This window comes from Zonotrichia albicollis, chromosome Z (assembly GCF_047830755.1).
Source record: "Zonotrichia albicollis isolate bZonAlb1 chromosome Z, bZonAlb1.hap1, whole genome shotgun sequence".
In the NCBI taxonomy this organism is placed as follows: domain Eukaryota; kingdom Metazoa; phylum Chordata; class Aves; order Passeriformes; family Passerellidae; genus Zonotrichia; species Zonotrichia albicollis.
The window spans coordinates 21,218,485-21,242,320 of NC_133860.1; the positions used below are offsets into that span (position 1 = coordinate 21,218,485).

A 23,836-nucleotide genomic window follows, 5' to 3' on the forward strand; every position below is an offset into this window, starting at 1 on the left:
CTTGATGTTAAACTTTTATAAAACTAATTTTATGAACAGCCTAATCTGTTTTTATAAACATGCCTCTGTGTTTTCACTGTACAGCTAGTCATTGGTGCCATTATATACTTTTTTGCATTCCTAACCAAAAAAGTTAAATTCTTGAGTAAAAGGACACAAACCTATATAGTTTGAGGCATATTACCTCGCAAGACACCATACCAACTGAAAATAAACAGTAAGTTTACTCTGAGGTCACAGTTTGAAAACAGATTTAGACAGTTGTTTGGATCTATAAAATACAAGTAAAAAATGAAGTTTATATTATGGCCCACTCAGTCAACAGTTATTTCTGGAAGTAAAAGTTGGTATCATGGAAAGGTTCAGCAGTTCTTGTAAAACACCAATGATACAGCTGTGTCTCATACTGAAAGTGTGAACCTGGCTTTTGTAACATGAGATCTCCTATGGAGCTGGATTGAGGTGCCTAGCTAAAAAGGACTCCCAAATCTTGAAATGGATGAATTTTTAGCGAGATAAATGTTAAGTTAAATTATTTTTTAGAAAGATCAGAATTACAATTACAGAATTACACTCTCAGTTTTGTAAGGATCAAAAAATGTAGTACTCAGGAGCATCTGGTAAAATGTAGTATTTTAATGTAACTAATGCTACAACTACTCAGATTTTGAGGTTTTTAGATTTTCTTCCAAAGTGTTTTGTTGCTATTAGATGTAGATACTAGCACCATTTCACCCTTGGGTTTTCTTGCCTTTCACAGATGAAACAAGCACAGCTGGTTATATGAATTATTAAGAATTTGTGACATCTCACAGGATCTGGAATTCTTCCCTGTGAAATGAAAAATACTAAAGTACTACTCAAGGAATTATCTTCTTAGCAAGCACAAAAACATATTACCTCTACATCTCCCCATTCACAGAAGGAATACAACTGCACCCAGTATCTCATGGAAAAGAAACATAAGGCTGTTAAGCCTGAACAAAACTGACAGCATGCTCTATGCAAAAGATACTGACAATGTGTTTGACTTTCTCATGTTTCAATATAGTTGCTATATTATATAAGTTTCTTTTTATGGAAACTAATTCCATGAATAAATTTGGAAAACTCATATGAATGAGTGTAGGTATACAACATAGAATAATTACCAACAGACTTCTTAGAAAAGGGGGAAATCCCCACATATGTGAATGGTGTATTCTGCCATTTATGAGTAAATGTATCCACAAAGTGTCCATTTCTTCTGTCTGGAAAAAGCCCACTGTAACTCTTCACTAGACATCCCATGTAACTACTAATGTACAATCCAATGTAACTGACAATGACTATATTTACCTAAATAGCTAATATTTACTCTCCTTGCAGTTGGCAGCTCTGTTTGGAAGGACAATTTATAGAAAATCAACTTTCCAGCTTCACAGAGAAGGTACTGATTGGTACATCACTAAACAAAAGCCTTTTCAATATTCCATGGGAATGGCTTTGTTTCTGTTCCTCAATGTCTCTTGAAAATAATAAATATGAGCAATGTCACATATAATTCAGTACAAAAACTTTGGCAGCTAAGTATATGTGCTATTTGACTTAAATATTACTACATGCAATGTTTCAGAAGTGAATGCTGCACAAAAGGATATGGCTTCAATAAAGAGAAATGAAAATAGATAAAATAAAATAAAATAAAATAAAATAAAATAAAATAAAATAAAATAAAATAAAATAAAATAGGAAAGTACAATAGAAAAAACAGAGCAGTTTTCTATAATTTACATTTGTTCAGTGTTGAATATGAATGATTTTGAAAAATCATTGGAAACAGTTATGTAGTCATAGGGTACAGGGTGTAATAGGTAACTAATTGAATATTGCATTTGTTGTTTTGAAGTCACACTCAGAACCAGGAATCTGGATCAGAGACAGATAAGTATAAGGCAAGAGCATCCAGGAAAGTATGCAGAAAACACAGCAACAAGCAGCAGAGCAAACTAGTCCAATGCAAGTCAGGGAGAGGAAAGTATAATAAAAGACCAACATAGCAAAAAGGACTTTCCCTCAACCACAATGAGGAAAAAGCAGAAAAGAAAAAACAACAAAAAAACAGACATCCCACCTTTCCAAAACAAAACTGGTTATATTACTAACGACAATTGTCAAAGAAAGTAAAGGCTTGCACAGGACATCTCTGAAAAACAAGGCCAAATATGAAGGGTCAAAGGCAAACGAGAGTTACAAGAAAGACCAGGAGCATTGTTGACCAGCTACTTGGTACAGACGTGAAAAAAAAAAAAAAAAGAAGTCATAAAATCTCTGCAAAGCTCAAGTTCAATCTCCATCTTCTACTAAAGGGTCAGTTCTTCAGGTGAGCAGAAGAATTTAACAGCTTTGTAACAGCTTAACACTGGGGAGAGATAAATTACATGTTATTAAAATTGCTTGCCTTCATTAGTTTTATCTTAGAATATTAAAAGCATGATCTGAAGACATTTCAAAGCCCCAAGTGTGTGTTTTTTAACTCAGGGGAAATAAGTGACAAATTATTAGACTGAGAAAATTATAAGAACACCAAACTGCCACTGTCTCTAAAGGAAAAGACAATATGAGCACTGGTGAAATACCAGGGGCAAAAAAAAAACCCTTAAGAAAAGTATTTGTCAGAACCAGAGAATGACAAGGTGACTGGCAAGAAAGTTTCATTTTTCAAGAGCAATTAATTATGAAAAAGATTTTTTTCCTCCCTTGTAACAGGCCTCATTACAAGTGGAGGCAGCAGATGTCAAAGACTTTCACCCCCATGCACCTTATGACATTGTCTCACACACCCTTCTCAGAAATAACAGGGAGACAGTCTAGGACAGAAAACTACAGGGTCAGTGAAACACTGGGTAAACACATTGAAATAACAGTTATAAATTATCTGAGAGTTAAAAGTAGCTGCAATTTATTCAAATGGACAGATGTGTCAACAGTCCTGTGTCTGCTCCTCTGCTTGATGGCGCTCTGGTGCTCCTCTGCTTGGTGCTTTCATGGATTATCATAAGAGGTCATTATAAGACAGGTCATGATTGCTTTAGCAAGTCAAAAGTAGGTGGGTTTTTTCAATGTAGACACTCCAAATGTGGGAATGTATGCTTGAGAGCACATAAGAATTCAAACCAATCTGGACAATCTAAATAACTAGTCAGAAAGACCCCTCCCCAGCTAAATTAGAAAAAACAAATGCCTCCCTCAGGGAATCTCCAGATGAAGTTAATTCATACAATAAAACCTCTCTACATCCCCATGATCTATTCAATATGGAGGTGAATCTTGGCAAGTCTGGAGACAGCTGAACACATCCTCTGTTATTCCATACAAATACACACACACACATATATATTTTTACCTTTGTCTCTAGAGTTTCCTGCAAATTGCTGCTACACTTGATGCTATATGCTATAGTGTACTTTGAGCTGGTCCTGGCACTCTCAAGGGCTCTCAATTACTTTCCATTCTTTAGAAATTGTATTTTTTTGTCTTTCTAGCGCAGAGCAATGGGCTTTTGCTGCTTTCATGCAAGCATTTTGGTAAGAATAGCAAAGAGTGCTGGATATAGTTTAATAATGATGTCTGAAATCATCCTGAAAAGAAAATTGAAGTCTTCAATATAAAGTAAAAAGAAAGTCTTTTCTCCCTAAAGATGAAGAGATGGGTTATTTGTGTTTTCAAAGAACAGAGTTTATAGTGGTCACGCTATAAGCTTTTGTAAAAGAAGAGTGGTGAGCTAGGGGAGTCACGGCACAGAAGAATTTAACGCACTTGCAAAAATCATGATCCTCAATTATATGCAAGAAAGCATAGCTTGAAGCAGTAAGTCATGATTTCCATTTGATGAAATCCAAATGCTTTTTCCTCTGCAAAACCCCTGCCTTCAAACAGACCTGTATGCATGTCTGATGACACAGTTTATTATTTCAGCTTTTGCTCATAAGTATCTATAAATATACATTCGTGACGCCTAGAAAATACTGCTAAAGAGCTAAGGGACAATGTCATAAAGATCTGAGTACATGCAAACACCACCTTAGAGACAGCAATCACACAAAGCAAGTACCCCATGGAAACACCTGGAAATACTTTCAACAATGGAGCACAACTTCTAGGAAGAAATCCAAATAATAGCATAAAAAGCAGCAGAGAGAAATGGACTACACATTTCAGAGCTACCTTTAAAATCTCACAGTTCTTTTGTATAAAACCTATACGAACACTGTCTCACACTAAAAGCTACCCTAAGATGGTAAGGTAGCCCAATCCTACAGGGCCTGAAGTACTACAGGAAGGATAATCACCCCTAAGCACAATGTTAAATAGCTCTTTAAGCCATAAGATCCTAAACAATAACATTAATAATAGCATGAACCTGCCCGGAGGTATTGGACTTTCAATATTTTATCACAGAGGATGCCCATATGCATGTTGTAATTTCCCTCAAAAGGAATTATTCAAGTTAATGCAATTAATGCAATGCAATTACAAATAACAATTAATGTATTAGCAGAAAAGCCCAAAAACCTGTTATCCTTCATCATAATAGACTTGCCTTCCATCACCCTACCTGAACCTGCTGCTTTTCCATCAGTATGGCTACACAAGGACTCACTTGCTTTTAAATCCCCCAATTTACTCAAGAACCTTGAAGATGTCCCAGCCTTGGCTGATCAAAGTAATTGTAGTGAAAACTAAGCAGATATTACATGCACAGGAAGTTGATGTCTCTTAAGGCATGTGTGCAGATGAAGTCCTCAGGCAGCCTCAGTCAGAGCCAGAGAACAGTGCTGACAGAGGATGACAGCCTCTCTCTTGGCCAGCCTGTGCAAAACATCAGTAGACCACAGAAACTCTCCACTGACTAGCTCATTAAAAGTCACCTGGTGAAGCTTTGTAAGTAGAGCACAGCAATCTTTTATCCTTGGCATGACTGAAATTTTAGTTCTGCAACTACTTCAGTCTCGGTAAAACTAAAATGATTGAAACTCAGAAGTGCCTTTTAGAATATTAATGAAAAAAAAAAAAAGTGAGTTTGCAATGGTGTATGTACCACTTGTCATGGTATATTCTCATTTCCAGCACGATCTTTCCCAAGAGGTGAGGCACCTCATCCTGGATGAGGTTCCAAGTGGAAAAGACACCCATCACCCACTCTCATTTGGTTGTGAGTGCAGGCGGCATGATGGGGCCAGAACAGCTGCAAGGACACACAAAGCACCCCTGAGAAGGGGCAAAACACCTTCTACTGGCATCCCTGTTTCCTCAGTCACCCAGGGCTCCTGAGCCCATCGCTGAGGGGAACAGACAGAGGAGCACATCCAGACAAAAAAGGTGCCCAACAAGTCTCCAAACACCTTTCAGGACCATCATTATTCAAGCTCCCCATATAACTCTCTTGGTGTTGAACAGCAGAAACAAACAACATTCCTCTACAAAAAATCTGCTAAGAAGAAGGAAGAGAACAATAGGATCACTACACAGGAAGCAGCATCACCATTCCTGAATCATTCACCATCATTTAAGCATGCAGATGGTACAACAAAATTCTTACTTGCAGAAGTGGTGAACAAAGGATTTACTGCAGAGCAGCAGGCAGATGCAGTCTGTTTTCCAAGTTCTGTGACTTCCACTTAAGTATCTGCATTTAACAAGAATAACTGTGCCTATCCAAGCAATCACTTGAATGAACTGAAGACAGCTTTCTAACTAACAATTCCTTTCTCACCATCAGTCAATGAAGTAAAAACCCCAGGCTGCAGACAGTTTTTAAAGCTGAATTTATGAAATTTTAGGGAAATTCGTGTTGTATGAAAGCATATTTTCCAATATTTTTGCTGTGTACCAAGATTTGCTCATGCTATTATGGGTGAAATTTCTTAAATGTTAACAAAAAATGTGATCTACAGTGAAAGATTCCCTTTTGTAATTTTTGAAGAAATCAGGGTTTATGTTAAATATACGTTAGGTGGAAAACAAATCAGCTTTGTTTCATAATGGTTGTAATGGCAGTCTAAGCTGGAAAGCACTCTGTGTGGCGATGAAAGAACACTGACCTCTCTGCAGCTTTTCAGACTTGAAAGTCAGAAAATACTGATTTCAGTAGATTTGGCTCATAATTGGAAATGGGGAAAGCTGGGGATGGTGCTGGTGTAAAATCAGTGAACACCCATCCCATTAGTCATCCCAACCTTGTCAGAGTCCAATCCTATGAAACTCAGAGGCAAAAGTCTTCATGGCCAACTGATAATTTTCACACTTCGTCTTTCAAGGTAAATTAAGCTACTTTGGTAGAGAGTCTGGCACATGAGAATTTTATGAAAGAAAAGTATGCTCAAAGCATGTATTTTGTATTGGAGTTTGAAGGGAAATCATTGACAGGATGACATATCTCTATCTCAGCATGGCAGGGCAAATTTTCATAGGATTCCCAGTTCAAGGCAGAGCCCTAAATGAAATCTGACACTCCACAATAAATCAACAGTTTCTATGCATCATAATGCTCATTTCATTCTCTTCAATTTTTTGAGGCCAGTTCATTTGAGATGAGTAACATTTCTTTCAGAGTCCATGAAAATGTTCATTTTTGAATGACTGAGGGATCAGGTTAAACATTGTTACTTCCCAGCACCAGAAGATTCTAACACAAATCAAGGCTGTGGAAAAGGCCAAATCAGAGATAACAGCCTTCTACATTTTCTTTGAAAAACTAAAAGCAAGGAAGAATATTCTCACTTAGCTTTCCTCTTTCCACTACTCAGAGAAGAACAGTGTGGCAACAGGGGAAGAAAGGAGAAGTTTTATCATGTCAGGTTATTAGAAGGGTAACCCCAAGAAGATGCACAAAAAGAAATTTAGCTGGAGAAAGTGAGAAATTGACAAGCAATCTGTAGCCACAACTAGACATTTGTGAGCCATAATGGACAGCAGCTGTTGGCAGAAACTTGACCATTTGAGAATAAGAGATGTGGAGCGAGCATGAAAGAAAGAGCAGATTCAAAACATCCCTTTTGAGCACCTCCGTGGGAAAGGACACCACCAGTTGGGGTCCTGGCAGCACCTCAGAAATACTGGATGCTTGGAGCATCTCAGGTGTGGGGAAGCACAGAGAGAAAGGCTGCTCTGTACAGCTACTGGAGCTTGACACACTTGCAGACTTCACCTCATGAGGCACAGAAGAAGCCCGTGCAGCCGTGGTGCTCCTGTGGCCAAGAGCACTGGCAGCACACCGATGGGTTACCCTGCGATACCCGGCCCCCTGAGCTGGAAGTCAGAGATATGAAGCAGGATGAGTTCCCCAGAATCCAAGGGGAAATGGTCAGCAACAACAGCAACATGGTGTTTCAAAGACATTGAGGCACGGTTCTTGAGGTCATGGTTTGATGGTGAATGTTACAGCATTAGGTTTATGGTGAGGTCTTTTTCCAGCCTAAATAATTCCATTGTTTGATGTAGGCATTTTATCACCTCTGTTGGGCCCCAAGAACTATTATGACCAACAGCTTTCAACCAACTTTGGAGAGTATTTTTAACATAAATTCGGAATGCTGTGTTGTCCATCACTGATAGAAGATGGAACAAACACAAAAAAATAAGGGTTCCATTAGACTTCTAAATACCTACCAATCATTTAATCTCCATCAGTGCACCCTCTTTGGTGGTTCCCATTCACCTGACATCAAAAGGAATCACAAAAGTCACTACACATTAAAAACTTGCCACTCACCCTCCCATCCACCCAAGGCTGCACCTACACGTGTGTGCACACATTTGAATTCACAGCAGCTGCATGAATTACAGAACATTCACAACAGCATCTTATTGCTCCAGGGACAATGATAAGCATGGTTAGTTTCAGTCAAATGTTTTACCTCCTAGCAGTTAAACAAAATTGAGTTTTCCTACAATAAAACTGATGCTGTAATGTAAGGTCATAGATGACTGCAGAGACAATGGAAGCTGACAGAAAGGACTAACCAGCCAAGGAGCCATCATTCAGATTATTGATTAGTAGATATTGAAACACCCTTACATAGCTTTGTCAAGATAAATGGCAGTCATTTAGGCACATATTTCACTGTCCAATTAGGATAATATATTTTCCAGCCTATTCCAGCCACATGTATTTCTCTTATAAGCTATATTAAAAAAATGGTTATATAAATATATTCCAGCACTGAAGCACTGAAAAACACTAATTTGATGTAAGACTCATAACAGTCATTTACAATTTCTATACCAAAAACTATGCCTATAACACAAACTAAATTTTCTCTATGTGCCTATTAGCCTGGAACTCAACTTCTATCCGTCAGCTTCCCAAAATGGTCTGTCCATTGCACAGTTCATCAAAGAGAAAAATGAACTTATTTGGCACTGCATGGGGATTTAGAATAATCTAACAAAATTTCTGCTTATACTTAGTCATGCACATTTTTCCTTTGCTGGACTTAAAGGGGCTAACACCGTGTGGTCAAACATAAAAAATAGTGACAATATGCGAAGACCTTCACCTTACCCAAACTGTGCCTTAGCACAGTAAAAGGAAGGTGTAGGATGAAACCTTGCAAGGATGAGCAGCAGCTTCTGCAACTTCACTCTTCCTTAAGACCTACTGTCAATGGGCACCTGCATCAAATGACAGGAGAGTAACCTCTTACCTGTTTTTTCACCAAATGGAAAACATTCCATGTTGAGGGTGAACTCTTCAGCAAGCTCAGAACAGCCACAATACACTGAAAAGTGGCTGCAAGATCATTATAAAATTTTAATTCTGTTAAGATTTTGTGTCTATAGCCTGTTATAAATCTGATGTTTTCAAATGTTAGAATCTTTCTTTACTCAGAAGACAGATGGAAAAAAGGAAAGGTCTTCAATGCTCACACAGATAGAAAAAGTGAAGAGGCAAAAAACATGGGAAAAACAGATAAAATTATCAATTGTACATTATGGGCATTGGATGAGACTCAGTTATTTGAGTAATTTGAACTCAGAGATGAGATAGCTTAAATTGAAGTGACATCTAAACCTTTGTCCAACACTGACATAGCTATTTTAGACTAAAATAGAACAAATATGACAATTTTTAAAAATGTTAATTAGAGAGAACTGAAGGACTGTGCTGTTGCTCTGCATGGCTGAAGTCATTTAAAGCACTAAGAATATGAACTGTGAATATATGGATACATATATGAGCCGGGGGAAGAATTCATGTGGCTTCTGTAAAAAGAAGCTGTGTGTTAAAACCACAGAACTTCTTCTAAAGATTTGAATATAAAGTAGGTTTGATTGATTTTGACCCTTTGGTTTTCAGAAGTTCCTTGATAAGGTCCCTCAAAACAGGTTCTTGAAGAAACCACAGAAAGCACCAATGAAATAGTAGTTGGTTAAGAGACACAAAACAGGGAAAGAATAAAACTTTAGTTTTCACAGTGCAGAGAGATCATAAATAAGTTTAATTTACCACAGTTGGTGTCTGCTAGCCAGAGAGCTGAGATGAGAAATGAGGTGAAAATACCCAGTTGGGAATTTTCTATAATCCAATTTCTCCATAATAAGTCTGTGCCCAGCTGCAACAGGTGTGTACTGAGATTCAGTTATAGGGTATTAAATGGCAGAGAAAATTCCCTCTAAATAAATACTAAATTATGAATATTTGCATGCAATCCTAATTTCCTATATTAAACAAAATAATTGTCCTATTATCACAAGAAAAGACATCTTGATATCTAGTCAAAAATTACACAAATCAAGCCCTTGACTAAGGGGGGAAAAAAGGCAGCTGCAAAACCAACAACTGTGAAGAGGTATAATATACATGTATAATGTATAATTTCACTGGGTGAATGTCTCCCCTGGTTTATCTCCATCTACTCAAAGCTCTGCTGGACACATTGCTGGGAAACCTTCTCCCACTAACTTTGTTAAGCAGGAAGGTTGGACTGGATGATCTTTATAAGTCTCTGCCAAGCCCATCCGTTCTGTGATTCTCTGTCACCTCTCAAGCACTGCATACAAATTTACATGACTACCTTGGTATGAGGAACAGAGCTGAAGGTTCAGATTAGCTTCACATTTCTGGAGGCTGAGGGGCTGCTCTGGGCAAGCATCAAAGGATAGATGTGTTCTCGTACCCCCTCTTCTAGGCATGAGCTTCTCACTGCTGATGGGAGACAGGATATCAGCTGTTTTGATCTGACCCAGCACCACCATTCTTACACCATAAAGACTCAAATTACTTAGGAAGACCAGTTGGTTCCAAATTGTATTGCAAACATATATATATATATGTATGCATTAGTCAGTAGACTCTGAAATGGCTGAAAATTCTGGAAACAAATACTGAATGTTTCCAAACAAGATGTCTTCACAAGCAAAATGGAAAAGCACATTCATGGTATCATTAGACTTGATTCTTTCTGGAAGGCAAATTTAAGTTTCCTTTAAACACTAAAACACACATACCCAGCGCACTGCATACCTATCTCGGAGAGCAACAACTACAGTTTAGGTACATTTTCCACTAGCCAGGCATTAGGGATGTAGGAGAGTACAATGGCTCCCAAAGACATTTTGATTTCAATTTGAGATAAGAATGTGACTAGGAGAATCTGGCTGATCCTTTGGTGGTGTCAACAGATCAATACTGAACTTACTGCTGCCAACAAGAGGACACTGAAAATCAATGCAGTTATTCTGAAGATAACAGAACTCTCCTGAGTCATCCAGACAGCTCCTGGTAACATGGGCAACCATGTCATACAGTCTCTTCTGCAAAACTACCACATACCAATTTTAGGCACAATTCTTGTCTGCCTTGCTCATATTTAAAAGGCTGTGACAGAAGTACAGATGGTTACAGACTTTCTTCTAAATTAAAATTTTTATTTTAACCATGGTCAAGGTAGTTTTCTTCTCCCTTGCATGTAAGGAGTCCTTAAATTTAAGTGAATTATTCTATCTCACAGATGTGGTCCTCCATTGAAGAACCATAACCAACTACCTGGGAGTAAAAAATCCCAATTCCTCCACAGTGTGTTTTCAGAGGAAATATTTACAAGTAAATTTAAAAGAGATTTTTCATAATACTAAGGAAGGCAAGTATTTTATGTCAATGTTGCTGTGACTTTTCACAGCTGCAACCATTATGCTCGATGGATAAAAAATTAGGACCTATCAGGCAACAGATAACTCACAGACCCACATAATTTTCAAATGGCATGTAAAAGTATTCTGTTTTGTCTGACAGATTTACTGGAGATGAGTCCTTCAACATTCAGGAGTCAATAAATTTATACACACTAAAACCACATTTCAAAAACAGGAGGAGGACTACACCTATCTGCATATTAAAACCTAATCTACTGAAACATCAAGATTTCTGTCAGCTTCCTGACTAGCACACCAATTACATTATTTGGCACCCATCACAAGAAGACAGGTGTAGAATGACCAATTTTGCAGCTTCTGAAGTTGTGCCCATTAAATACGTGGAGATTATTTTTTCCTCTTTGCATAAAGATGATTGAGAGTGCATTTGACTGTTTTCTCTTTCTAGAGAAAGCACTGGGAGCTGGGGAGAGGGAAAGTGAGAATAGACTCACTTAGCTAAAGGAGATAGGAATCACCAAAGCAAAATAAAAGAGACTCATTCTTGGTATGGGCAATACTGCAAGAATTCTGATTTGTTTCAGTTTCGGTTGGAGTGGAAAAATGGTATAGAGGGGAACAATTTTATTAGCCATTTGCTTTTAGGATTTTGTTTCTCAGTCTCTTTGCCTTTGCATCTAACCTTCATCAAAACCTGCCAGAAACACATTGCACATTACTTCAGTGTTTTTGTTTTCATCTGACACGCATGCATATTTGAGTACTATGCCTTTGGTTGGTTCTACATCTTATTTAATATTTGAATTATCTGCTTTCGCATGAACTTTGGAGTATGCTGATTCAGTTTGCTGATGATAAAGGTGAGGAGGCATTGGCAGTGCATCAGAGAGCTATAATAACAGAAAGAAAAAGCCTGTACTTACTACCTGGGGAGTAGGATCAAGAGAAAAGGGATAAAATTTAGCTGCATTAACTGCATGGTCATGAAGTACAGACAAATAACAAGAACACCACTGTAAAATCTCATCAATTGCAAACAGAGAAGGAAAATGGAAAGCATACAGTTTGGGCAACAAACAACCAGACAGCTACAAGGCACCAAGACAGCAGTTGTAAAAAAGGCAAATGTGACCCCATGTCATCCCATTCAATAATGTTTATTGGTCTTATTAGAAAACTCTGACAATTTTGTAACTGGAGGCACTAGACAAACAGAGCTTCTGTAACCTCTTTATGTTCCAGCAGGGAAATAAATCACATGAAAGCTGCACCACTTTTGGTGTAGCTTGAAGAACACAGTCCAAGAAAGAACCAAAGAAAAGACAAAACCTGTTAAGAGGGACCTGAATCAGAACTCTCATAAGGTACCATCACACAAGATATTAACTTACTTCATGCTCGCAATCTGGTTACTTTGAGCAAACTTTGTCTTTAATGAACACAAAACACAAAATGTGAAAAGATTTGTAAATTTTAATTCAAAATGATTGAATAATTCCATGGTGTGAAACCATCCCTTATCCACAATGTGTAAGTACTTCAATTACTCATTCTATCTCAAAACAAAGAGAAATGTCAAAATATTGAAATTTATCATGGGATGAAAATTGCAGAGTCCTCAAATATGAAAATTAACTACCGCAAAGATCGGAATATGTGGAGAAAACAAGCTTTAACAGGTATGGCTCTAAAGAACTACATATGGTCTGCTAATGGCCATTTGCCATTTCGGGTGACTAACACATCTTGTTAATCATTATTATTCTATCTTAGCTGTGACTTAGAGCAAAACACAGTAAAATGGTATTACTAGGTCTTTGATACAGTTAAAACACATGGTTCATAAGAAACACCACGGCAAATTACCTAAACAGGCTATCTGGAATATATTTATTGTGCTAATTCACAAATAGCACACATAACCAGTTCACAGAATAGAGACTGACAAGAGAAAGAAGGTAATTTGGAGGGCTATTTATGTGAAGAATAAATTTCACCAGTCCTAATTTAGACAGTCATTTTCAAGGGAAATACATCTACTATGATTTTCCCACCACAAATGACATTTCATCTTTCCTGAAGTCATGCAGGAAAAAAATGTAAAGAGGTTAAAATACTTTGGTTTTTTCTTCTACTATGTAAGTGTATAATGAACAATAAAAATAGCCTAGTAGGGACCAAATCAATTGAAATCATTGTACATTAACATGAGCTAGTGTACTATAACTAGACAACCTCAATATTCAAGTGGCATTGTGCTAAGGAGAAGGTGACCAAACGTTTTTTTCTCATTTGAAATTAATCATTCTCTGAAAAGGATATTAAAAGGATATTCTCTTTATGCTACTGGCAATCAAATCAATTCTCTGAACAACTTTTATAGTAATAAATAAAACTGCCTTTTTCACTCAGTTTTATTCCTGCTCCACCCACTTTTGAAGACTTATAAATTATGAAGAAAGATGGGATTATAATTTAAACTCAAAAATAATTTATGTGCATATTTATTATGGAGGTAATATAGAGATGGAGATGGGTTTCACCCCTAGGAGACAGAGAAAAAAAACCTGCTTATGAATTTTAGTGTCTCTTTCATTGCAGATTTTCCACTACATATTGACCCCATTTGGAATTGATTACTGATCTTACTTAGAATTCATCAGTTGCTAATTTTAACTACTTAACTCTCTGTTCTTGTTTAAATTAAGCCATTCTTGAATTAAAATGCTGTGAAAGGAGAATAAGATACCAGTTTTCCTCCTCCCTGCACCAAACAAAATTCATTTATTATTGCCTTTACAGTGCCATATGTGTTGCTCCAATATTATCAGTTACTTGTTGTTCTAGTAGCATTTTTTAAGACTAGAATTTGTCTTCCTCTTTCAACTCAAGTTAATCCTCTGACAATTAGCTAGCAGACCAATGAACAGTGTGCTCCACAAGCATTTGCAGCTTCCATTCAAAAGGCTTCAAAGAATCTCCAGAAAAAAAACAGATGGGTGAGAGGGAGAAGGGGAAAATCCCACCTTTATTAGGTTTCTTTCTCTGATCACTTGGAGACTAAAGTCATTAAACAATGTCATCAGTCATTTCCTAAGGGGTCATCAGTACCTACACCTTAAAGTGTTGCTTCTCATTACAAAATCATCTTTCAACCCTTCCAATTTTAACTTTACTAGTCAACCAGAAAATCATGAGGGTTTGAGGAGAATGTATAGAGAAGGATCACTCAAAGCAGGCAGCTAAAAACATTAATGTACATGTATCCTACAGCTCTCTGAGCACAGACTGTGACAATGGTGTTGGAGCTCTCAGTATGTGTTGTATTCAGTTTTAAGAAATCATTGTTGCACAACACAGGAAGCTGAAAAACACATTCTCCATTAGGAAGACAAAAACCCAAACATCTGTAAAGCACTGTACATCAGATCAGAAATGTGGCTCATTAACCTAGAAAATATGTCAATAGGTTAAAAAATACATTAAAAAAAAAAATCTGTACTTATCCATTGCAGATTTTTTCAGGACTTTATAAGCCTTACCAAAACATCAATTTCCTCAGCAAAAATCTAAAACTATGTAATACCACCATATTAATACAAAACAATCATATTGTGTCAAAAGCACCGAGTTTTTTTCTGGTCCAAAGCATGTTCTTAAAATACTCTTGTTGATCCACAACTTTAGGGCTGGTGCAGGATACCTACTATGTCAGAAAAAAGCAAACACAGTCTTGTATTTAGAGACTCTGAAGGAGATATGTCCTCGAGTTTGAATAAAATTCAAACAACTAATCACCAATAAATATAATAGCTAAAGATCTTATTATCAAGTGAAAACTGCACAATTTATGTCTAGCCTTCCGTAGAAGGGTACAAAAGTCCAATCATTTCAGCAGAGTGTGTTTAATTATTTTAGAGCTAAGTACAAAATAAAATCACATACATCATCCTTTGGCACTGTCAGTGTGACTCTGTTAACAAGGACTATTTAGAGAAAATCAATATGAACATTATTTCAGAAGTACTTGAAGATAATATCAGTGGTAGCTTATCTGATTGACTGTCCCTCCCCACCACCTCAATATAAAAAGAGAAAACCAAGACATTTGTTGGAATTTTTTAATTGCATTCCATTCTGTTAAAGTCTGTGGTGCAATCAGGGTTGTCCTCATTAATGAAATCACACTAAATTGACTACATTAAGATGCAGTATCAGTACTGCAAAGGCAGTGAACTTGGTAGACATGGATATGCTTTAAAGATCAAAAAAACTGAAAAAAAGTAAACATATGGGTGTGTTCATAATAATCTAAATTGAGAGGAAAATATGAATATTTGCAAGAAGGAAAAATTATTGGGGGGAAAGGAACAGAGAGGAACACATACATGACCTTGTTTTAGAATTTACAGCTACTCCTTAAATCCAAGCAAGTTGGTTTTGGTTTTTCTTCACAATGCCTGGAGACAGGCCAGAGGAGAAAAGCATCACATGTCTCTGGTGAGGAGGGTCTGGGGAAAAGGACTGTGGAGATGACATCAGTTCTGAGATAAAGTTGGAGTTCTGGCATCTTATCTGTGGCATATGGATGCTCACAGCAAGGTATGCATTGGAACACGGACTATACATTTGTTGAAGGGCATAAAATTTAGTGTTTTGTTTTTCAGGCTGTGAATTACAACTCTTGGACTTGCTTTTACATTATCCACCACAAAATGCCATGGTATATAGATAGTAAACTGTCAAAGTGTTTTATAATTACTTTTGTTCCTCAGGAGGGCTCCCATTTCCTTCTCTATTACATTTTATTGTCCTTTATGTCTAGCACAGATAACCACATAAACGAAAGGAGGCGAACTTATAATCTACAGCACCATGTTGTCCAAGCCATTACTCATGTCTAAACCAAATCCACTTTGGTAGATTCTCTCCTCTTGTTCCCTGAAGATCAAATTCAAATTCAAAATCTTTAGTTGCTAAACATTAAGTGGTCACCTGCAAAGTCATATTGTTACAGATTCTCCTAATTTAGAATTACTTTGGAGTAAAACTGAAAGGAGTAAAATAACACCTCATCAATCTATTCATGGGACAACAGATGCAAATATGGATGGGCCCCAACTGTGCATGTGTTTTAACAGAGAGTAAACTATGATAGTAATGACATTGACAATGCAAGGCCAAATAAAGCATCACTAACACCAAAATGTAAGACAATTTCCAGTATATCAGAGAATGGTCATAAAATGTGTCATTCTTACTGTTTTTTTATTTTTCATGGAAGAAAAACAAAAATTACAAATACCAGAATAGACATTAGACAAACCAAGAAAAAAAAAGCAGCACCAACATTTGGAAATAAATTGTTTCCCTTTCCCAGAATTATCATCCCTGGAAGAAGAATATTCCTTGTGAAATTACTGATTGTTCAGATAATAAAAGCTTGCTTTTTGTGAACAGAGGAAGTATGGTAAGAATGCCTATGTAAAGAAGCAAGGAGCAAATAAATATGCAAGTTTCTATGCTTAAATTCTGCTTCATTTTCAAAGCACAAGGAGGTACGTATTCTTTATAGTTATACAGTCTGAACTCCTACTAATGGCTCATTCATATTGCATATATATAGATGAAAATAATATTCAAACCTCTAAAGGTTTTTCCAGACAATGTGCAGGTCAGAAGATTGCTTTCCCAAAGCCCAGTCAATATTGTGGATAGCAGAAGACTACAGAAGAATTGTTCTCATCTACTGCAATAAAGCTGCCTCAATTTATTACACTTGAAACAAAATAACAGCTAGGAATTACTATTTTTTAAAATTTCCCGATTGAACTTTTTAGACACTATTCAGGAAAATAAAACTTCTTTGATCTTAGTGACTGAGGAGGACAGTTAGCCCTTTCTAGCAAGCTCTTGAACTTCCACAGATGGGGCACAGGCTATTGCAAACTGCTGAGTATTTTTTCACTGAGTTTTCCATAACTGATGGTCTTTTTAAATGTGGCTATTTACTATGCGAGCAAGCTTTAAACATCTCTCACTGGAAGAATTTTACCTATTAAACTGTGTCCATTGCAATCCCTTACACAACAGTGTGCACACTTGCACACACAAAAAGATACTGTGTGGAATTAACATATAATAATGTGCTTCTGATAGCACAGAACTTCAGTAAATTTATCTGCCCTCCACCCAGAATCACACAGGCTTATTCCACAACCACTCTCTTCAATTGCTCTTGAAAATACTTATTTGATTTCAGATTTTCTCTCTTTAGCAAGACTTGGACTTCAATAATCCTGGTAGGTCCCTTCCAATTCAAGATATTCTGTGATTCTCTCTGTAATATGCTAAAAGAATGACTTTGTTACATTTTACCTCTTGCAGTTCAATGTGATGTTTTTCAAGCCTGACAATTCTTGTATTAACACAAATTATATGATTTTCACTCCTAAAACCAATCTGTGCAAAAAACTTTTTCAGTATTCTTAAGAGTACTTACTTCAAGAGCTATTCATTTTCTCCACTAGAAATATAATTTTTCAAATTAGAAAACATTACCTAAACCAGTGACATAAATGCACGGTGGCTGACAGAAAAAAAACCCTTGAAAATCAAGAAATAACTGTTCGCTATCATAATTTTTCATTATTAATAGCTCTTTTTTTAAGTATGAGAAAGCTGTCAAATTTACACAGAACTCATCACCTATTCATTTCAGGTATTATTTATGGAATAGTACATTTTCTTTCACTGCTTTTTCAACACACAGCTTTTTACCTCCGAATCAACCAGTTGTTGAGCTGAACCAGACAAAACTGGGAAAAAAATCACACCCTGCACTGCGTAAAGAATTTTAGTTGTCAAAATCTGGGCTATTCACTGCACGTTCTGGTTTCTGGTATCCAAGTCAGAAAGTTCACCCTGCCCACTTCTTCCACAGCCTCCCCGCCATGGGCAGGAGCTGTCTGAGGGAAAACGCTTCCCTCAGTTTGTGGCACAGGCACAAACACACGGGCAGTTTCTGCTCAAAGATCACGATTCCTGAAAGGACTCTCACAGTCAGACAGCCAGCACCACAGACACGTGCTGTCTGTCAGCTGCATCCCTGCATCACTTCAGAAAATCCTTAGGTCCACAAAAAAAAAAAAATTCACAAGCAAGTGACCAAGAGTGCTAGGAAGGAGGGCCAGATCTAATTTAATTGCACCCTAAAGCACACTGTGAAAATGATTTTTCAAAATAAACAGGGCAAAGAGTCTGTAAAACAAATTACTCTTGAGATGAACAGAAAAAGGAACTTTTGGGTTCTTTTTAATGAAGGGAGGGAGGGTAAAATAATTGGCATACTTTCAAAGCAAAAATTGTTTGAACTTCCAAGCATCAAGTGCAAAACCAATCCATTTCTATAAAATAATGCTTTTATCAGCTTGACAAAGAAGTTTTTTCTTTGTTAGCTTAAATTAGCTAACAAAGAAGTTAGCTGATTTCATCTACTTCTGCCATTACAAAAGTACGTGCTAGATTGGCAGCTTTCATAAATAGGATTGACAGAGTAAGATGTCATTCTGCACACTGAAATCTTGAGTTCAAACTGTACATTAGATTTAAACTTTCTCTGCGCTAAAAACTCAAGGACATAAACCACCTATGATTCAGCTCACACTGTCGGTCCAAGCTAAGCTGCCAAGTACTGAGAGCCTTTCAGTCTCAGTCTTCAGCAAGGATCACACAGCTGAAAGATTGCCCGGGCAGGAAAAGGTAACCTTGGAAGAAAAAAAGCCCGAAGGATTTGATTGGAAATACTTTCATCTACTTTTGACCATTTAATAGATTTGCAATCTGCCTACAATAGTAACATTAGACAGTTTCAACTGAGATAGTTGTGTAGTTAGTTAGGCAAAGAAGATGCCTGTCAAGTAAAATTCCAACAAAGAAAATTTCCATTTTTTGTATCATTGCTGAGTTTAAAAAAAATCATTACTGAATTTCTTCTTCAGTCAAATACCATATTTAGACCAGCCCAGAAGCCCAAAGATACAGCAAAGGTTATATAAGGCTAACAAAAGGTTTCAGTCCTTAAGGAAATACAAATTTAGAGTACAACATTTTCAACATCTTTTTCCAAGGGAGTGTGGAAAATAAGCTTTTAGATAAAATACACGCAGAACAAAATTCCAAACTCTACATCAACAATTGCAACCTGTAAAAGAAAGACATTTTTTAAAGCAAAGCACAAAATTTCACCTTTACAGTATTTTGAGCTCCACTTATACACAAAAACCCTTGTAAAAATGGATTAAGAGGAAGATGAACTAATCAGGGCTTCAGTGGAACATAAAAACAGAATAAAAGAATGAGAATAAAGGCCTATCTTGCCCAGAGTACAAACAGTGGCCAAACACAGATGCCTCAAGAAGAATGTAAGAATAAAGCAAACTCATGTCAACACTGTCAGAGAACACCCTGAAAACTCTCAAGAACTTACAGTTCAATAGTTAGCATCTTCAGGTTTAATAAGTTCTTAGTGGATTTCCTGAATGTAAACTTGCCTTGCTGCCCATTAAGTCCATGCAATCCCTAGCATCCATAGTATCCATGGTCAGGACTTCCAGTATACTGTGCTAAAGTGGCCTTACCTCCTGTCATTGAGTTTTGACTGGATATCCCATTTTTTGACAGATACCCCCAAGAGCCTGCATGAAAGAAAAAAAAAAAAAAACAGCCAACAAGCACCTCTAATGAGATGTTCCATCCATGCCATTTTATTTATCCAAACTTCATCTGCCATTTAAATGCCCCAACAGTAGAGTAAGTTGTTCCTTTCTGTAATTCTTTCTAGGCAACACAACCTTTAAACCCTTGACAATTTACAAAGACCAGCAAATATTTCTGTTAAACCCCACTATCTATGAACATGCTGAGCAGCACAGACATGTAAAGTGATCCCTGTGGAACTCCACTGTTTAAACACAACTGTAGACTCCCACCTAAGCTTAAAGCCCTTTTATCATTCTTTCTAAAGGATCATCTCCCTCTTCTTCCATGACTCCTTAGCTAGTCATGCAAGCAAGAGTTACAGAGTAAAATGTCTTAGGGATATGTCAGATATACTTTGCACAAGGAGCACTCCTTCCAAATGGAAATTCCTATATTTGGATACAGCTGTCCAAATGCAGATCTTTGGAGTCTGCCAAAAGACATCTTTCAATCCCTGTATTTGTTAAAGATAATTTAGGACAATCTTTTTCACTGGTTATTTCAGTATATTACTTTATTTACTGCATCTAAAGGGATCACATAGCCTCATTATTCACCCTCACCTGACACATTTTCCCCAACACTAACCTAAGCAATGAATAATTTTGTTTTTGTAGACATACTCAAAACCATATGCAAAACTAAAAGTCTGGAGAAAGGGTTACCAAGACAAAGCAATACACTTTTATATGACACTTGGGAACCAAGAGGGATTGTTGGATCCTCTTTATAGATTTGCCAAGATACACCTATCAGAGGGATTCCGAGACAACCATTAGCAGTCGGGGTGCTAGCTCTGAAAAGATCTCAAAGCTGGCCTAAGGACCAAGATCTCATTGATCCATTAGACCCATTAGAGAAATTTTCTCTCAAAGCATGTACCCCTCCAAGTTCTACTGTCCCTTCTCTACCTCAATCTTTGATTAGGATGGTTGTTTTCTCCTGTATTGTTTCTGTTTTAAATCTTACTTCCTAGCTCTACCCAGGAACAGAGCAGACCTAAGGCCTCACATCTCTACACTGCTTGGGTGTGGTTATCTTCCATATTCAAACCTTTTGTTAGTGTTTCAGCACTTACTCTCTCACCTTGCAAGTTAGAAAAATCTCATCCTTACTCTAGCAATTTTACAGGCATTAACTCTTCCTACCAAAACCTGGAGATTTCAGACGTTAAAAACACTTCCTTATGCAACAAACCCAAGATGCATCACCAACGCATATTGCACTTAAGCAAAGCCCACAGTCACTATCACAAATGGTGGAAGGATTCTAAACAGACCTCAGAGAAGAGTACTAATCCAGGTGTCAGGGTTGGTACCAACTGCTGTATTTTGTTTGGTTTCCTCTTTCGTTGACTCTAGACACACAACCAACACATCAATACTTCCTGCTTTATATTTTTATGCTTCTGCACAGGGGTACAGTGAAGTCAAATATAAATGTGCTAAGCATACATAAAATTATACCTATTAAATCTGGCTAGGAATAGCAGCAATAGTGGGGGGGAAAAAAGTAGCAGCGGATGTATAAGATCTAGGCAGAAAGTCAAGAATTATGCTATATTGCTATATTCACCTTTCCTGCCTTTATCAGTTAAGGTACAGAAAGCACAGGTATGCTTTGTAGCAATAACTTTCATTGCATGTCCTTTATGAAAAAAGTATTCTTCCAAGGCAACCATGTTTTTATCTGCAAATTTCCTACATTTATTCAGGAGTTTTAATGCTCTATCATTGGCAAAACTAACAATTGCTACTTGCTACCTACTGACTTACACATTTAAGTCACGTACTGTGAACTTCAAAGACCCTGCAATTTTCCACTTTTTTGCACATTATTTTCTACCTGAAAATTCAACATGAACTAACAAATGCATTAAGAGGGCAAAAATCGCACGTCACATATAGAGTTTTTACATCAGACTTCAGTTTCGAAGAACCGAAACACTTGGGACCTTTAAGTTACTGGGCAGGACCATCACCAGGGCAGTAGTGCAAAAATTAATGAATGAAGACGCAGCAGCTCCCTCGCCTACCCTGCACCCCGATGGGAAGAACCCTGCTTGCAGAGGCCTGTTCAGGGAATCCTGTCTCGGGTGGGAGTTTTGTCAGCGCACGGCTCCGCTAATGGAGAGAGCGGCGGAAGGTCTGGCGTGAGGGATGCCGCGAATGAGGCGGCGTTTCGGCGCTCTGAAGTGATGCCCACCCTTCAGCCGGCAGCACACGGGCACCGGCAGCACACAGGTACCCTGCCCGAGAGCCGCCCGCTCGGGCCAGCGTCCGCCGAGCGCAGAAATGCCTCCTCCCCAAAATCATTCCCTTCACCCGGGGATTTCTCGGCTCGGCTCCCGGGAAGCTGGGATTTTTCCTTCGAAAGCCTGCCCCTGGCGAATGCCGCCCAGTCTCCCGCTGCCGCTCACGCACGCCAAAGTTTTGCCGCTCTGGCCACAGCGGCGCGGGCAGGGACACCCAGCCCCGGCCGCCCCCCGCCCGCCCGGCCCGGCCCGGCCCGCCTCACCGTCCCAGCTCGGACTCCAGCTCGAAGTAGTGAGCCAGGGTGTCCTTGTTGGAGCCATCGATCCAGTAGTCGGGCGCGGCGGAGCCGGGGCGGCTGGCGGCCGAGGAGCCAGAGGAGGAGGATGAGGAGGACGAGGAGGATGAGGATGAGGAGGGCATGGTGACTTTCAGCATGCCGGGACGCCTGCCGGGGGCTGTCCTCTCCTCCGCGCCGGCAGCAGAACGCAGAGCGACAAGGCGGCGGCTACACGTCGCCTCCCTCCCTCTTTCTCTCCTTCCTTACTTATTTCCTTCCCTCCCTCGCTCTCCCCTCCCTCTCCCCTCCTCCTCCTTCCCCCCGCACCGCCCCGGAGAGGCGGTGGCGGGTGCTCAGCTCGGCGGGGCCGGGGCGGGCCCGGGGCGGGGGATTCACCTCCATCGCCCCCCGCCCGCTCGCTCCCTCCGCCCGCCGGGCTCCGCGGCCGAGCCGCGCCTGCAGCGAGACCCTCGGGGCCGGCCCGGGCCGAGGCAGCGGGAGCGGGAGCGGGACACGGCCCCGCGGGGGGACGGCGCACGGCAGGAGGAATCGCGCCCCGATCCGCGGGCGGTGTGCGGCGGGGCCGGCGGGATGCGCAGCCCGTAGGGTGGTGGGCGCCGGCCCACCATGCCGCAGCGTTTTTCCAGTTTCCGAGCGGGAGTTCAGGAATTCTGCCATGAATTTGGCGGGGAGGGTGTGGGGGCTGAGGCTGAGCAAGGCAAACAGCAGTGGGAAAGAAAGAGACTGACAAATTCTCGAACATGACTATAAAAATCCCCAAAACACATCTTCTCTTCCCACCAGAGAACTAAAAGAAGCCATAGAGAAATAAAATTGCTTTGCTGCAATGCCATTCTCTAACAGGTTATGAAATCTGCAGGTTATGAAATGCATGCGAATTATACTAAAGCATGCTACATCCCCGACTGCAGAATCCTTAGCCAGAAACATCTACAGAAGGGTCGTTTCTGTTGGTGTAGTGGTGAAATAAAACAGCAGCAGTTGTGTGTGCCTTGCATGCATAGTATGCCAGAGCAATCCCACTCACATCCTCTCTGTGCTCTTACACCCACTCGCGCTGCCATGCCAGCACAGGCAGGAGGTAAAATGGACCATGTGCGAACTGCACAGCAGAAGGGACGAAGTATTGTCCTCCCAATTTCAACCGCAATTCACTGGCCTGTTTTTTAAACATTGTATTTCTTCCTCAAATAAAGCACAGTATCCTGTTCAGTGTTTTGCTGATTCAGGTGTATTGAGATGTTTTCCAAAATTATTTGTTTCCCCTCCTCATAAACACGTCTGCCTTTTTACTGTTCTATAAATTCCTAACTGTAACTAGATGGGGCAATTAATCTTAATTCTGAACCTCTTAATTTCTCAAAGATCTTAACAAAGAAGTGCTTCT

The 23,836-nt window shown here is 38.9% G+C and overlaps 1 protein-coding gene across 1 annotated transcript in view; it reads right to left on the bottom strand.

Annotated features, from left to right (window-relative positions):
* The window catches only part of CAMK4 (calcium/calmodulin dependent protein kinase IV), a 139,023-nt gene extending 116,289 nt beyond the window's left edge, over positions 1-22,734 (bottom strand). The window contains exon 1 of the mRNA XM_074533416.1: positions 22,414-22,734. Within this exon, the coding sequence (XP_074389517.1) occupies positions 22,414-22,586 (173 nt within the window). The 5' untranslated portion in view covers positions 22,587-22,734. The remainder of the gene's footprint in view (positions 1-22,413) is intronic.
* Positions 22,735-23,836: the final 1,102 nt, after the last annotated feature.